Source organism: Lepeophtheirus salmonis, chromosome 3 (assembly GCF_016086655.4).
Source record: "Lepeophtheirus salmonis chromosome 3, UVic_Lsal_1.4, whole genome shotgun sequence".
NCBI classification, from domain to species: Eukaryota; Metazoa; Arthropoda; class Copepoda; order Siphonostomatoida; family Caligidae; genus Lepeophtheirus; species Lepeophtheirus salmonis.
Window position 1 is genome coordinate 21,160,243 of NC_052133.2, and position 17,378 is coordinate 21,177,620.

General features: G+C 31.3%; 1 protein-coding gene across 2 annotated transcripts in view; it reads right to left on the reverse strand.

Moving 5' to 3' along the window:
• Positions 1-13,181, reverse strand: part of LOC121114617 (uncharacterized) — a 48,417-nt gene extending 35,236 nt beyond the window's left edge. Inside the window, exon 1 of one of the 2 annotated variants that reach the window (XM_040708641.2) lies at positions 12,736-13,181. In XM_040708641.2, the coding sequence (XP_040564575.1) occupies positions 12,736-12,901 (166 nt within the window). In that variant the 5' untranslated portion in view covers positions 12,902-13,181. The remainder of the gene's footprint in view (positions 1-12,735) is intronic. The other variant, XM_040708642.2, reaches the window with a different exon arrangement.
• Between the last annotated feature and the right edge of the window lie 4,197 nt (positions 13,182-17,378).

Here is a 17,378-nt window from a genome sequence, read left to right on the forward strand (position 1 = left end):
TAAAGTACTTTGAATGAAAATGAACGTGCCTTCATAATAACCATCTTGCTTACCATCATCAAGAAGTTCATTAAGGATAAGAATTGATTTGAAATTTGTATTCTGAATCGAATTATCTTAAATTTTGTAAGGAACAATATGGCTGATTTATGGGCTGCCTCCATGTGGCCCTACTCCAGCTCTGACCCAAAATCCTCTTGTAGTACGAGGTGCATTGGAGAAGAATGTCTGTCACACCTCTTATCCAAATTTGGATTCGCTCCAAGCTACCATCATGAGAGTGGGGTACGCCAAGCACAGTACTTCCTCGTCAAGAGTTGCCTTTCTGTGTCATTATAAACCAACTCCAGTGGGGGTTCGGGGGTCGCCGGTCTTTGAAAAGTTAGGGAGCCCCTGGTATAGTGAATACCTTTTATCTTTTTTTAAATATATATATGTGTGTGAAGGACAGTTTTTGTTTCTTTTTAAAAAAAAGGTATAAAGGTAAAAAAAAAATTAACTTTCTCTGACAAAAATAAATGATACTATTTTATTAAAATTATACATTGAAAGAAATTAGACAAAGTTTTATGGTTAATAGTCATAATCATACTCAAGAAGATGTATAATAATAGTGACAAACTAATAAAATAATGAACAAACTTTGCAGTTTTTGAGTAAATTTTATATTAAATTTTTTTAAGTTACTGTAAAATGTTCTTGAAAACATATATATAATTCCTCACGTTAATATAGGAATAAACCTAATGAATATGGATAATTTGTTGTCAGCTGGAGAGGTAGGGACTTGGATTCAATAGCTAAAATATAACAAACTTAAGAAAGTCCATAATATAATGGATCCTAGTGGCTATGTACATACAAAGTAGCAGGGGATTTCAAATTGTATACACAAGTTATACCTAAAGAGGGAGGCGTATATTTGCTAAAAATTGAGAAGAGCGTTAATTGAATACAAAAAGTATATTTTGGTATGAGCAAGGTAAAGAGTCTCTAATTAGATATTATTTTATATTTTAAAAATTCTAATCTACGAGCGAGCAAGGAACGCCTTAATTTGTAGTGAGCACCCGTGATGAAAATAAAGGTGGTTTTTAGGCATTTAAAAAAAAGGAAACAAAAATCAATATGGTGATCACAACAGATGAAAATGATTTATAGGTCAAGATGGTTTAAAAAAAAAGAAACCGAAAATTAACGTAGTCACTCTGACAGTTTGAAGAATGTTTGGGAGGAGAGCAGATTAGCTGCCACGACGCGTCATTAATTAGCTGCAGGTAGCTATTAGATGAAAGAAAGGAAAGTTAAGCCTTACTCTGTATCTAGAAATGATATAGATCTAGGAATTAGTCCGACATCGATCCTCAATTCTACTCCTAAATCAAAGAAGAACTTACAAATCCTCCGTGTCACTTTTCATCTTTTACGCAATAGTGATTACTTTATACGTGTAAGGTATATTTTCTCTCTTAAAGAGTAATGACAACAACTTCGGATATTACAAATAAAAACATATATTAAGGTAGAAACTACTAAAAGATATAAGTTAAAGAGTGAGAATATACCAATAAGAAAAGTATTAGCCTTCCAATACTTCTTAGGAGGGGGGTTGTCCACCCCTAGACTGAAATATCCTTTCTAATTTATTTCTACCCAGCGCGTGTTTGTTTCACCTTGTATATCATTTATTAACATTTATTTTTCTGTATCCAATATTTTGGTATGAAACTTCATTAGTTTTTGAGCTGTTAACAGATTCTGGAATTAGTTATTGAGGTTTCAATGTGTGTTTTTTTTAAAGTGTTCATACTATTGATCTACTCCAAGAATAAATACAAAAAAAAAAGATGAGTAGAATATGTATTTTTCTATATAAAACATGACATCAATTATTAATTTAGAAATAACATATCCTTTACAATCATCAAAATGTAATATACCTGTTTCAACTCCTATTTTAGATTATGAATTCTCTGGTATATAATTTAATATTTATAAAGAATTCTTTTTGTTCACGAAGACTAATGATATCATATGATTAACTACTAGGCTCCAAGAAAGTTACTAAAATATCTAGAGAGGAATGATATATGTCCCAAAAAGCGGGAGCGGATTTTTTCTAGTTGGTGATCAGAAGAAGATGTCTGATTTTCATAAGCTTTTGTCATTGTTATTTTATTCTTGAAGGCAGAGCATCTAGGTATAAATTAATGACTAGTGTGTCTCCTCTAAATCATTAAACCAAGTAGTGCATCGAGCACCGTTCTTTGCTTTAGCCTGAGAAAATAGTATTTTTGCAAGATGTCACTTTTCTATGACGTCACAAATTTTTTTATTGTACGTACTCCGTAGATTTAATATGTAATAATACGTATATATATAATTTATCCTAGTCTTAAATATCTTATATTTACATATTATTACATATATTTATTATATTACATTGTTTGTCTTTTATACCATTTTACCATTAAAAACTTATTAATTAGAGAGTAGAGGGAAATTATAACAAGTTGAATTAATTAATTAGTTGAATTGAATTCATTAATTAAGGTATATGAACTACATCAACAATCTTAACTTTATTTGACCTCACTATAGACACAAACTTGACACTGGAGGCTTCTTATGATTTTGATGATAAGGATAAAAAGTAAGTCTAAAAAACATCTTAATTGGATATCTGACAAATTGTTGAGTTGATTGGAGGAGTTAAACGCGTCTATTTGTTCATTTAATAATTACAATTATTTACTGTGTTTGTAATTCATTCTTCAGATTACCCATTCCAAAAGACGGACCTGCTAAAAAAATCATCTGATTCACATCACTAGTGATCACAACAGATGAAAATGATTTATAGGCTAAAAAGGTAATAATATTATTTACTACTTATGGGTTTGCATTTGGAAGAACAGATACATGCTTTGAACGAAATGGAGCGGTTAGTTTTGTGCATGAAAGTGATGGGGAAATTTTTTTTTAGCTTCCATTTCAAAAGGGTATTTTAATCTCCTTTCGTTCAAGAAAATTATTATTTCAAAGTATCAAGGATAATGGAATGAAATTCATTTTAACCACTCATCTAAATCAATTATTCTATAAAGTATCAAGTAAGGATATCGTCAAGTTTGATAACAATCGATATAAGTATTGGAATAGATTTACTTTTATAAATATTAATATCAATATAAGTTAAATATTTTGGCTTTTTATTCTTTTTGGCATTTTGTAATATAAGTTAATTTCAATTATATTTATTTACTTAATTTGTGATGCCTTACAATGAATTAGGCCTGGATTTTAACATGATTACTTTACAATTATATAGAACAGAGTGCTATATGCCTCAAGAGTGACGTCATTAAATTTTCCCTCTTGTCCTGATAATGAAAAAAACACAAGCCTAGGTTTTTTTTGCTGTCTCATCTTTATATATAGTAACCTTGGCATAGGACCCAACTTAGTGCCAAATGGCGGTACTGAGAATGCTCATCTAGGGTCCTCCTATTCACATTGTGAATGTGAAAGTGAAGATCTTCACATTGGACTTTGTTCTGAATAGGAGAAGTAATTGCTTTTTGACTCAAGCAAGAGCTCAGGTCAAGGGAAACTTCAGGACCAAATATCCAGCTCAGGTCATGGTCTTTGGGGTCAGACGGCAGCAAGATGCTTCCCTAATTCTTCTAGACCAACGAGAACAATTTCTTACTATGGTTGAAGAGCATGTTCCCCAGAGGCACCAATGTGTTCACCCAAGACGGTGCCCCGGTACACATGTCCAAGAAGGTTTATATTTTTCTGCAGGGAGAACATGGATGCCTTCTGGAGGGTAGACTTCTTGTCCTCGGCCTCACTCGAAGTGAACCCCTTGAACTTTGCTGCTTAGAGTGTCTTAGAGGGAAAAAGAACAACACTTCTCATCCGAGTGTCAATGCACTGAAGGCTGTGATCACGGAGAAGGTGAACAACTAATTCTTGGACTTTACCAATACCAACTGTGTTGCTGTTTGTCCTCGTATTAGAACCATAATTCAGAATTTAGGAGGACATATTAAATAAAAAGTGTAAAAGAATGTTAAATTACCAACTTTTGCTTCAAAAGTTGGCCATTAAAATGACACAACATAAAAATATGGAGAAGTGAAAACGGCTTTTAAAATTTTCTGATTTCTGAGTCCTCATACTGTAAATATTCTTGCATATTAGTTGCAAAAAGACAACCAACCGTTTCCATGCATACTTGTTGTTTTATACGGCCACTTTCCATGTCTTCAACATTATTTTACCGGGCCGTGCAAAATTATTTACTGATGATGTAAATATACTTTTAAAGAGGTTTTGTGGCAACCAATCTGATTGTTTCGTATTTTTACTGTTAAAATAAACAAAAATCCTTCCTGTGAGAGCGTAACAACTTCCACACGTGAGACCATGTCCAATCAGGAAACAAAGAGGATCGAAATTGCAGCCTTCCTCCGAGCGGGAGTGCCTCATAACAACATTAAGGAACAGGTTGGGGCCTCGTTCAAGACAATTTACAACGTTTCCAAGCGCTTGGAGGCTCAAGCATTCCCCTGGGGCTGGCTGGAAGCCCAACAAGGCAAGTAAAGGCAGTGTTCAAGAGGACTCCCAACATGTCCATTGCCGACATGGCCAGAAAGATGGGAACGTCGAGATCAACTGTTTCAAGGGCATTGAAAAGGGCTGGAGGAAAGTCCCTGAGGCGTACTGAACGCCCTCTGCTAACTGAACGTCAGGGAGAAGTCAGTCCAGATCTGAACCCACCAGACTTCTCTATCTAGGAGCACGAGAAGACCAAGGCCTGCAAAAAACGACACAAGAACATAAATGTCTTAAAAGCTGCCGTCAACAAGGCCTGGGCCTCCATGGACCCCAATTACATCCAGCAAGTCTGTGGCAGCTTCAGACGTCACCTGACCAGTGTCATTGAGTCAAATGGCGGCTACATTGATTAAATTTGATCACAAACTATTTTATTATTCTAAAAATGTATGAATAAATTGTTTCTCAAGTTATTCGAAATGTCATTATTGTCCGCGATATGTTCTGAACAAAAATCGGTAAAAAATTCTGCACGGCCTGGTATATACGAAACAATACTCACTTCAATTAATCTATAAATCCTTTAGAATCAATACTTCATTAATTAATTATAATACCTTTATAGTTGTAGATATCTAGGTATTAAAGAGATTCAATAAAATCAATAAATAAACATAATATGTCAAAGTCCAAAAGATTTTTTAATCAATATTTTTATCCATTATCTTAGACATTAAAGAAACAATAAATGCGTGACTTAAGAGAGAGAGAGATACATTTAAAAAGAGATGTTGATATATGTTTATATACCAACGATATTTCCATAAAATTTAAATATTCCATAATTGGAAATTAGTCTATCAATCTGCAATCTGATTAGTATAAACTTAATACCAGATCAACCCCGTCAAAAGATTTAAAAAAGGTAAACAAAGAAACCACCTAATGAGTCCACATGCATCCACTACGGAAGGCAGTTGAAGCTCTTTACAATGAAAAAAAGACGCCATAGCCTAAGTGAATATACAATTCGGATGCTTCGTAAGACTTATAGCTGTCTTGACAAGCAAATAAGTACCTGCCCTAGGTAAGCAAATATCTGGAGGAATATTGAAAAGGTCCGATTAAGAGATTATAGATACTGTAAACGATTGATGTTACAAATCAATTGTCAGAAATCGGAATTTTGCAAACCTTAATATATAGGTTTGTCCTGAAGTACTTGAAGATAAAACTTTTAAGCTATGCTACGGTCAGAGGCTATACGATCCAAAAGAATAGGGAACCCGATAAATAGTTTGAAACGTAAGAACTCTGCATTGTTTGACGAGAAAAAATGGAATGTGGATAAGAAATTTAACCAGCAAAATGATCAAACTTTGTCTAAAACTTCCCATCAAATCCCCTAGTACGAAAAAATTCTCCCAGGTCAAGTCAACAGCTGATCTTTGATGGTCTGAGCCTAAGTTTCATGCTCCGTTAATAAGCTTCTTATTGTTTTTTCTCCGCAAGGTCTTCGTATAAAGTAGAAAGACTACATCTCTAAAATTTTGGAACGTGTTGTACTTCCTTGTTTAAAGGAACCTTTCAAATGACAAATAATAAAATTGTTTTCCAACATGATGGATATTAAATTAAGTCTGGTTGAAAATATCAGGAACGGCTGAAAGAAAGAATTCCATTTGGGGAAAAATTGAAATGACCTCCTTCAAGTTCAGATCTCAAACCCCTAGATTATTTTGTATAAGGTTAACTAGAGTCAAAGGATAAGGTTAATCCCTGTATAGGATGTAACTCTATTCATTTTTGTGTTTAGGATGTATTGGCGAACAACAGCAATTTGATGAAATAAGTGCATTGTTAAAAATAAACTCAGAAATATAGTCTAGCACTTTGTTTTATACTGTTTCCGAAACCTAATTTTATCTGATTAATTAACTATCCCACAAGAATAGATATTTAAAACTTATGAATAACCCTTTATCTTAATTTGTATGAACTCAAGAATTATTTTCTTGGTGTTATAATTTGATGTACATGTTTGATTTGATTAAAAAAAAAAGAAAAAAGAAAGTCAAACTGTTACTTTAAAAAATAAACTGGGTAAAAAGTTTTTTTTTTCTTCTTTTGCTTATTTAAAAAAACTATACATTTTTTAAAAGCAAAATCGATTATTATTTAATTTCTCTTTTCGTCTAAGGTAGATTATTTTAGAAGATTACTAAAGAGTTTATTTAATCTACTTATAACAGTGTTGGAAAACTAATATTACTATTTTTTAAAAGTTATTTTATTATAATAGTTTAAATTCCTTTTAAATTTATGTATATCACATTAGTTGAAGGAACAATGAAGATGATATTTGGAAGGGATGAGGAGGCAAAATAAGAAATTTTGAAGACGTTTTTATATGACAAGTGCTTTGAGAATTGGAAAAGACATTGGCAAAAAGGTATTGTATCTGAGGGGGATGACCTTGAAGAGAACAACATAAATATTGACGAATGAATAAATATTTTCCCCTTAAAATACAAAATACCCTTTCTTTTTGAGCACAACTCGTATTTGGTTATTTCTGTATCAATATATTATCAGTATATCAAACAACATTAGCTTCTAACTAAATTATATTCATACTTGCGCAGTAATGCATCACTTGAATATTTTTTTAAAACTACGTGCCATATAAATCACGTCATTTATTCAACCTTTATCTTACTATTTATTATCACAGATCTGGGAGAGGCACATTTAAAAATAAAGGATTGATAAGTGTAAGAGCTTATAATGTATGTTTATATCAGGGCTGGAGAGTCATTTTCGAAATTGTTATGAATTATGGGTATTAAGTACTCTGAATTGATTAAGTTAACTAATTAATAAGTTTACTTCAATAATTTTCAACGTACTTTATAGTCCATACAATGACAATTCCCAAACACTTCTAAAGTCTAAATTATTATATTGGGTAAAGCCATACCTCTAGCCGTGCTAGTTCATTAATTAGACTTTTGAATTGTCAATTTGTATAGAAAAAAGTGTAAAATTGCTCTGAGATGTTGTGTGTATTGTCGTTCTCGGTTACGAGTACATAAATTATTTTCTGAAACTTTGAATGTATTAGCAATAGATCGATTTTGATCCTTTTCATTTCTTTTTCATCTAGTTAAATGTCTTATATTCAAAATATTTTCTTTATACAGTGCATAATTATTTACCACATATAACTAAAAGCTACCTATAGCTATAAATTAAACCGATATTTAAAGTAAATAGACTCAAAGGACTCAATAGTACTCATATTGTCTCTAAAACATATTATTAAACAAATAATAATGTGAATTGAAGTCGGAGTTGGACATTTTATGTACCAACTTTGCAACCGTAATTTTTATGTATATTTCAGTTTGAAGCATGAACAATTTTTTTTGGGGGTAGGCACTGCTTTCTAATGCCGTAGTTATGGAACTGATGATACCACTGTCATGATAAAAGTGAAGGTGAAAACATGAAGCTGCAAATAAAAAGGCCTTATATTATAAGCAATCACTTAGTTTTATCCATACTCAAGAAAGCAATATCCATCGATTAATGTCACTGTGTTCCATCATACTGAGTTCCCTTTAAGTTGCAAGACTATTATTTTACTATTATTGTCCAATAATCCAAGGAGTTTACTTTATATGGAATGTGCAATTCTTCTTTTTACAAATCCTTAATGGAATTAATAGATATATAAAAAATAATGTTTTAATTTCTTAAGACATTTATTACACAATTATTTTAATTCAATTCGCTTTTTCATTTCATAAGTATGTATTCTACGAAAAGCAAGATTGCAAAAATAGCTTTTTGTAGACGTCTCGTGGCAAAAATAATCGAACTTCCTTAACTATACTAGTATTTTTTATATTTATTAATTTAAAACTGTATTTGGGGAGGAAAGAAAAAAAATTATTATCTTGAACTTAATAAACTTTCTCCGTAAGTTCGATACTTGATCGTTCCTAGATTAGGAAATACAACGTGCACATACTATCTTTTCTGTCACTTTGGTGCCCTCTCTTGGACAAACGTGGGAATTTAGGTAGTCGATTTTGTTAGATAACTTGTTCCAACTTGCACCAGTTTAAAAAAATTGAATTAATTTTTCCAAATATTTGGGAAATGCACTCAGCCCTCTTTGGAATCCGAGAGGGACAACATAATAATTGCTCGAACCAAGGTGAATTTCTGAATTGACAAAGTTGCCAATGGGAGGCCTTTTATGTGGCGGTAGGACTCGCCTCCTTACCACATCTCGAAAAAAAAGTCTCAAATGGCTCTAAGACAATTTTGACGATTTCATCTCACCGGACTTTTGGCCTCCAAACTCACCCGGACATTAATTTAATTGTTATTTTTTAGTGTGTGGGGCGCCATTGAATGTTAAGACAACCGAACCCCCTGTAACACCTAAGACGAATTTTTAGGTCAGATCAAGAAGGAATTTTAGGATTTGCCAAAGTATCAAGTGGCGAAAGCCTACTTCTGCTTTCAGCCTCGTATACAGACTGTAATTGAGGCTGACAGTAATTTTATTGAATTAAATAAATCAGAATGTATTAGGTGTTCAGAATTTGGTTTTATTCTGTAATCTGATAACTTGTTGTAGATAAATTTGCATTAAAAAAAAAATATTTATATATGTTTCGCGACACAGATAGTTTGCAGACCGTGTATACTTAATATATATGGACATCATGGACGATTCCTAAGCCCTAATATATAGTTATTGTAGAAAATATTACGAATTAGAATAAAGATAATTACATAAATATTATTATAAGAAAGTAAAAAAAATTATTTTTTATTAAATGAATAAGTGCTTTTTTTTTTTTTTTTTTTTTTTTTTTTTTTTTTTTTTTTTTAAATAATACAACAAAAACATATAAAGTTTGAATTTTCTTATTGATGATCACAAACGAAGTTTTCCAATAAGTTGTAAGTAGATTAGTGCTACCTACGTTCACAAACGACAACAAGAGACAATGCGCAAAAAACTGTTGACATACCAAATATATATTTTGCACACTCAAACAACAAAAGCATGTTTTCATACTATATAAAAAATTGGATTACTTTTTAATTATTATTTTTTTAAATATGTTGACCAAATAATAATATATAAATTAGAACGTAAAATAAAACGTCAAAATGGCTACTCAACATTTATTTTATCTTTTCTCTGATCAAATGTGGACTCAGCATTTTTTTTAATCATCATTCAAAAGCTTTTCATGCTCGACCTTTTTAATATATATATATATAAGTAGGATAAAAAATCCCCAAAGTACTTATGCATATATTATTAATAATTGAATAGAAATCCAACGTGTAGTTTTATTTACTTTGTGCATAGATAACAAATTTAAATCCCATTATTTGTTTCATTTTAAATCTATTCCATTTTTTGAATCATAGGAAAACTTTATTTAAATATCCACAAACAAAACAACCTCAAAGCTTTATTTTAAATACATTTTTAATTTTCTTTTCTTACAATTTTTATTATTATTTTGTTTTTTAAGGACATTTATGAGCATACTGTCCGGAAAAGAAAGCTTCTGGCTGAAAGGTAGCATTGCAAAATAGGGAAATGTTCCAATTTTTAATCCTACTTCACATAGATCATGCGGAGTATAATCTTCAGACCTCAACCATTCTTGTCTATAACATAAAGAGGCTCTATGTTTTAAAATGTGTTTTAACATGTTAATTTGAGCTGACACTAAGGGTACATGACTTTTTCTTTCATTAACAGGTAAATAAATTCATTGATTGAAAAATCCAACTAAAAGATGATATTTATCTCTAACTGACTCTGATGGTGTAATGAAAAGTTAACAAATCAACTTTTTTCCCCTTAAGTCAATTTGAAATTATAATACATCTTTATTTCTTTCGCCATAGGTGATGTTCAAAGCAGTAAAGGGAAAGTTTGAATCTATCCCAATCCATCTCTGCCAAATTTACAATGAAACATCTTAATTCTTCTTTCCACCTTCGATCCTTTAAAAAAAAGTTTAATAACCAATGCCAATTATAATCCTATATTCTCTATTCCCTATCGAGTTTTTGTGAGAGAAGCTCCCAAAAACTCCATCACAAAGAACCAAAACCATGATCAACACATGTCAACAGGCTGACCAGGGGCTGCACACGGCCCTCGGCCATACTCAGTGCAGCCCGCACATGAAGTACGTCAAATCCTAAGAAAGAAACGCCGACGATACTCTGTTTTATTTGATGCTCATTGGGACCACAAAAATTGACATCCAATCCATTGTGAGCGAGTAGTCTAAACCACAGGTATCTCATTAGGTTTAATTAATGTTGCCATTATTGATTGTGAGCTCTTTGAACTAAGCTTTTTAAAGAAACTTTTTTTATATGAAGCAGTTAAAATTCCTTTTTTGCACTTTTTTTAAGCAAATGTTTAGTCTTTGTTGCTTATTAAGGACATACCAAAATGCATTTATATGTAGAAAATAGTTGTATGTTGGTGAAATAAACATACATATAGTATGTGTTCTGATTCAAAATCATTTGTTGCGTCCGTCATATCCAGTTTTTTGAAGTGTATAGTCATGTGGCCCTCCAATGATAGCGCTCAAAAAGTTGGCCCTCTTTATCATGGATTTTGCCCATCCCTCGTCTACAATATGGAAATAAGATTGTATAACGAGGTAATAACATATTTTTAATACATTTTAGGGAGATATGTATATAAAATAAAACTAGGTTATAGATGGGATATATTTTGGATGAAAAGTAAGCATTAAGTCATTTTATTGTTGGTCCTATTTTGATATCCAATAGTTTCTTAATATTAAGGGGAAACCACTTTTTATTTAAATAAAACTTGGTGGTTTAGGACCTCAAAATTGCCAACATCAACAATACTGGCACCGTGTGGATACGCTCTATAGCTTTGTGTTAACTAACCCAACTTTCCACTAACCCCACTCTCCACCATCTTGTATAATTGCGAAATGAAATTTTAAAAAAAACCTAATGTTGTAATTTCCCTCGAGATGAATTATAAATCTTAATAATGCTATAACACTTTCTACATCAAAACTGTTTTATTAACAGTCTTTATTCGAAATTAGTAAAATGTAGTGTATAATATGGGAATAAAATAGAAGTCTAATTAAGTGAGTGCAATTAGGCTCATAGATTCGAGATGAAATCAGTTAATGCAGTATATAATTCATATGTATGTGCATAATATCCCTTGACAATGCTTCATAATACGTACGGCTATCTCAGAAAGTATTTATTTCTTTTATTTATATTTTGATCCTCACAATCAATGCAATTTAAAGTACAATTGTGAGAACACACTTTAACTCAAAATTAATGTTAAAAGCATGAATATAATCAATTTTATGAGTGGTCATACCGGACATAAAAGTACTGAGGACATAAGTTCTCTTAAATTAAAGCAAAAAATATCTTTCTAAAATGTTATTTATAATAAATCATCTTGTCTTGCTTCAGCAATGAGAAGGTTTTGTGTAGTTACTTAATCATTTTGACTGGAATCTCAGTAATTAACCTGGCTGATTAAACAGTAAATATTACAACATTATAATACTTATGTAAATTAAATATTATTTTGTGAAATCTTTTGTGACAAAACATATGAGGATATCTTATTTGTCTATAAGTAGAGAGGCTCCTCCCGAACGTGATATATTTAAATGCATTATTGTACAAATGTATGTTATGAAGAAACACGAGTCTAGTTATAAAAGACATATATTTTTGGATTGAAAGTACTTTCAATTTAATACAATATATCCAATTAGTTGTAATTTTTTTACTTTTTCATTTATAATTAAAAAAAAAAGGTGTAAATTGCACCCTTAGGACTTAATGGGTTTGCAAACTGCATTTGCAAGAGTATAAAAAAAGTAATTTAAAAAAAGAAAGAAAACTAATTTTTCTATACAATATAGTTAATTTATGTTTTTTTAAAATTATGTATTGATTGATTCTCGGAACATTTCCTTACTATCATCTCAACACACCCTCTCCTCTTTAAGAAAAAGTGGCTATCTTTTTATGTGATTGTTGTTTTGTTTCGTCACATGATACTTTTATAATGAAAATAGCCCTTACGTGAACGAACAACGCCTTCCTCCTTTATTTCTTCTAAATTCTCCTCAAAGGGATCCCTCGGACTCAACTCATCACTATCATTATCTCCATAAGAATAGTCTTCTGGACTCGCACTTTGAGAATAACTTAGTAATAATAAACTATACACTAAAAACTCTTTCAACATTCTGGAATTTTTTTATAAAATAAAAATTCGGGAGTGGGAAGAATTTTAAATATTTATCTTCTTTTTTTTTTTTAATTGTGTGGAGGCTTCGTAAAAATGGAGTCCATTATGGGTTGGACTTTCATGCCCATGATGATGCTATGGGGAATGGTTTGATCGTTTGTATTATTTTAGCTCTTAGATAAATGTGAAGCACTTTAAAGCGAATGGGGTACTGAGGAACGGAAAAAATCGTATTTTTTTAATAATATATTATCGCGCTTTCTAATTTGGGGAAGGGAAGGGGGGCGATTTTTCTCCTTCTTTTCTTGTATGTACTGAAAACGAGGGGAGAAGGGGGAAGAGAGAGAGACGAGACGAAAGAAAAAAGAAAAAAAAGGAGAGAAGACAAACAGAACTTCGTTCTCCTCCCCCCCCTCCTCCTTTCTCTTTTTACATTTATTTTCCTCTTTACTCTCTATTCACTTCGCATAAAATAATTTCATATAAAAATTTATGAATATATACATACATATCATAACTCATTATAAGAATAAGGCATTCTCATTAAAAAACCAAACAAACAACCGCTAACAAAAGCCTTGTCTTTTACATCAACCTTTTTTATATATAACTTATTTATTTATGAAAATATGTACAAATTCTCTTCAGAAAGTATGCTCGAAAGATGATTTTTTCTTCGTTCAATAGTTATTTCTTTTGTGGTTGAGTATTAGTGGGTCAATTTTTGCACTTTGTACATATTGATTGCATTATGGTTTGCATCCCATGCTCTTGAAATATGTGTCCAAACTGGGGGAACAATACACGAGTTATAACCATATAAAAACCGGGCTAAAGAAAGCATTGAAAACCAACCAAAGATATATATATATATATATATTCCCCCTCGCCTCTTTAAATACAAAAAAGTCAACTGCATAATTTGTTTATGGGCGTAGAAGTCTTTTCTATTTCAAATGATATCTAATTTGCTCGCTAAATTAATTTTTGTTGTTACTTTGATTTTGAATTTATTTAGACTTAATAGCTTCATAAATATATTTTTCAAGTAGTAAATCTTTAATAATTTTACATTTTTTTTTTAAGGTGCTATTCCTTATTATGAAGGTTTATGATGTCTTCACTTTATGAAAAACTATAATTTTTGTTGTTGTTATGAAAAATGAGGAAAGTATTATAATTTTTTTTTTAAAAGTCATATTTTTTGGGTACTTTTCCCAATAAAAAAAATGAATAGAGAAGTAATTAAATATTTCTTGAGTTTGGAAACATATATCCACAAACTGTATTATAGGTTTTATTTTATTTTATTAGAAACAAACAAACTAAACAATGTCTTGTCATCTACATCTGGACTGCCTACAATATTAAGAAGTCTATCACCGCCCAATGTCTGCAGCAAGTCTCATCCACGTTTGGATTAACTCCGAGCTGTCATCATGACAGCGGTGTACGCCGTGGACACGGCCTTCATCGTCAAGAGCTCTCAAAATATTTGCCGTCATGTCAAGACTGTTTTTCTTTTGAAGGAGGACATTTTAAATAACTAATATAGGAAAATATAGTTTCCACACATACCTTCAATTTGGTTTTCAGTTGTCTTTTCTTGATTCCTTAAAAATCACGTTTTTCGTAATTAAGTTACGCTTCTGAAGTTTTTGGATTCCCTACTCTGAATGTTGGAAATAATTCTTGAGCAACGGAAAGGTTATGTTACATATGACCTATTGCTACATTGAGAGCTTAGAAATGGAGTCGAACGGAAATAAATCTTCACTTTTTGAAGAAATTACTCTTGAAAGGGGGCAAAAAAGAAGCTCCTATAAGTAATCCAAATTATTCAATTAATGAACTTAATTTTAGTAATAACTAAGACAAGAAATTGTTACTAGAGCAGAAAAGCTACAACTTTGAGTTAAGACCATTTACTGATTAATTGAAAAAGTCGTCGATTACCGGCTACTCACCGACATAATTAGAAGTGACATTTTATAAATAAGTTTCAAATCAATCGCGATTGTAAAACATTTATTGATTAATGAAAAGTTAAAAAAAAAAAAGGTTTCTGATTTTATTTCCCCTTTTTATTTAATTAATGATCTTTATAGCAGTACACTGAAAACTTTCTTCATATTTTGGCAAGGATGCAAGTAATCATTAAGATATGATGTCTCCTTTTACGGATTAAAAACTTTACGTTCAACATAAAGAAAATAATATTTGTATGTATATTAGTATTTAAGTTGTAATTGTATCTGTTAAGAGTAATGACACATGTTTGTCACACAAAATTGCCCCTAGGAAAACATTTTCTCCATCCTCAATTAATTTATTTTTATTCAAATAGTGACTCTTTTTATTTCTATACGTTTCTCAAACAATTACCCCCCCTTGAGTCTCTCCACATAATTAAAAATAATAAAACATTCGGAACTCCAACAATATTTATATCACTCGAAATATCTTTCTTTAAATCCATCTATCGTTAGTATTCTCTAATATCTCTCAACATCAATTGGATTCCATCCATTTCAATTCACTACATTTGTCATTTTTTGCTTAAAGTCTCATCTCTATCAATTTACAATGTTTTACTTATGGGTTGCAAATAACCTCTGGATCCCATAGAACCTCCCCATCTTTTCCCTTGGTACATCGATTGTACTGATAGCTTCTGAATTATTCGGGGAACCAAGGATCTCCTCTTTCAGCATGCATGGAGTTATAACTATACCCGGAAAATACGGAGTCTCACAATTACCTTCTGCAATGCTGAGCTGCTGTGAGAACCTCCTGACCCCATATCACCCTAAACACATACATCTCCAGAGCGTTATTGTCTGGTACCTCTCTGGAGATATTTCATTTTTTCAGTCCCAAATTTCTTAAAATTGTTTATAATTTATTAACAAATCCAGGAAAATCTTTTGATAATCTCTTACAAAATGTGACGGGTATTTCAAAAAGGTTGGACTTTATATTATTGTTCCGTCAGCTTGAGGCAATTGGGATGGGATAGAAATGTATAAAATATGACTTGCCGGTATGTAAAAATAAAATAAACTAAAAATGAAAAATGACTAACATTTTGAAAAAATATATTTGGGATGAGAGTTGGGTTGCCATGACGTTTTATTATATTATACTAGCTACAAACAGCTGTGAGAGGAAAGAAATAAACAAAAGCCCACACTGTGTAAAGCAGGGATATATGTAAGAATTACACCGAACTTGAACTATACTCAAAGTCCGACAAAGACTTAGACTTTTAACTCCCAAGAAAAACTTCATTGTTACTCTTTGTCTTTAATGAGCACACACACTTGTGATTACTTTATACTTATTTGTTTTCTCTTCAAAAATCAAATAATAATAAAAAACCCTCTTCAGATTACTATCTATAAAAAATATCGAACGCGTAGTTGTCATATTTTACACACCTCTATGCAGAAATTCGAAAAGGAAAAAAGAAAGAGAGTAAATTAAGTATCTACACATGGCCACTTCCAATTTATTAATTCCCATAAATGGCCAGGGAGCAGCTAATTAATTGCCCTGTAATATTAGTTTGCATTTAAATTTATAGGTTTAGTAGAATTTCTCTCTCAGACCAGAGAGTGTTAATAATTTCGGCAAATTTTTTTTTCTTTCTGAGTCTTAATAAGATAATATATTTTTTTATAACTGTGAGATCCTACAATTCGTTACAAAACTGTTGTATAAATTTGTTTATATAGTCTGTTTCCTCATAGTTTAGAAGAACCTTACTAAGAAATTGTGATTGATTAAAAAAACAACCTTGGGAGAGTTCCATAAAACTCAAAACATTTGGTGTGGTTTAATGATAAAAATCAGGCTGACTCAATGAATTATTAATATTCTGAATTTGAAATCAATTAACCATTTAAGTCGATTCTAAAAAAACATGGACTCAATTCCTATCAACCCCCCTGCAATCAGCTAATTCTGAAGGGAGTAATGGAAATATAAGGTATGAAGCCTTTTTTATAGGATGTTATTAAAGGATAGAAAATGCCCTATGCCTTTCATCTTTTTTCAGGCGTAAGGGAAAGTTATTTGAAGAATAACTTGACGTTTCTCATAAAAGTCTTTTACCATTCTAAAGGAATTATTTTAGCAGAAAATGAATTTTATACTAATTCATTTTGAAGCATAAGGTACATAAGTGTGAATATCAAAGTTATGCAGTAGAAATAAGCTACAAAAAAGATCCTTATATATGACGTCTGATAATTTAATATTGCCCCAATATACATGGAAATAAGGACACTCTATTAATAAGATAAGTGAAATGTACAATCATGAATAGGCGTTATGCTGCTTAGATATAACTAGGGACATTGATGACATCATAGATGACGTATACAAAAAGAAAAAAAAAGAGATATTACATAGCTTTCGTACAATCATTCAGATTAAAAACATGCCCATGATATGGATTGGAAACTGATTC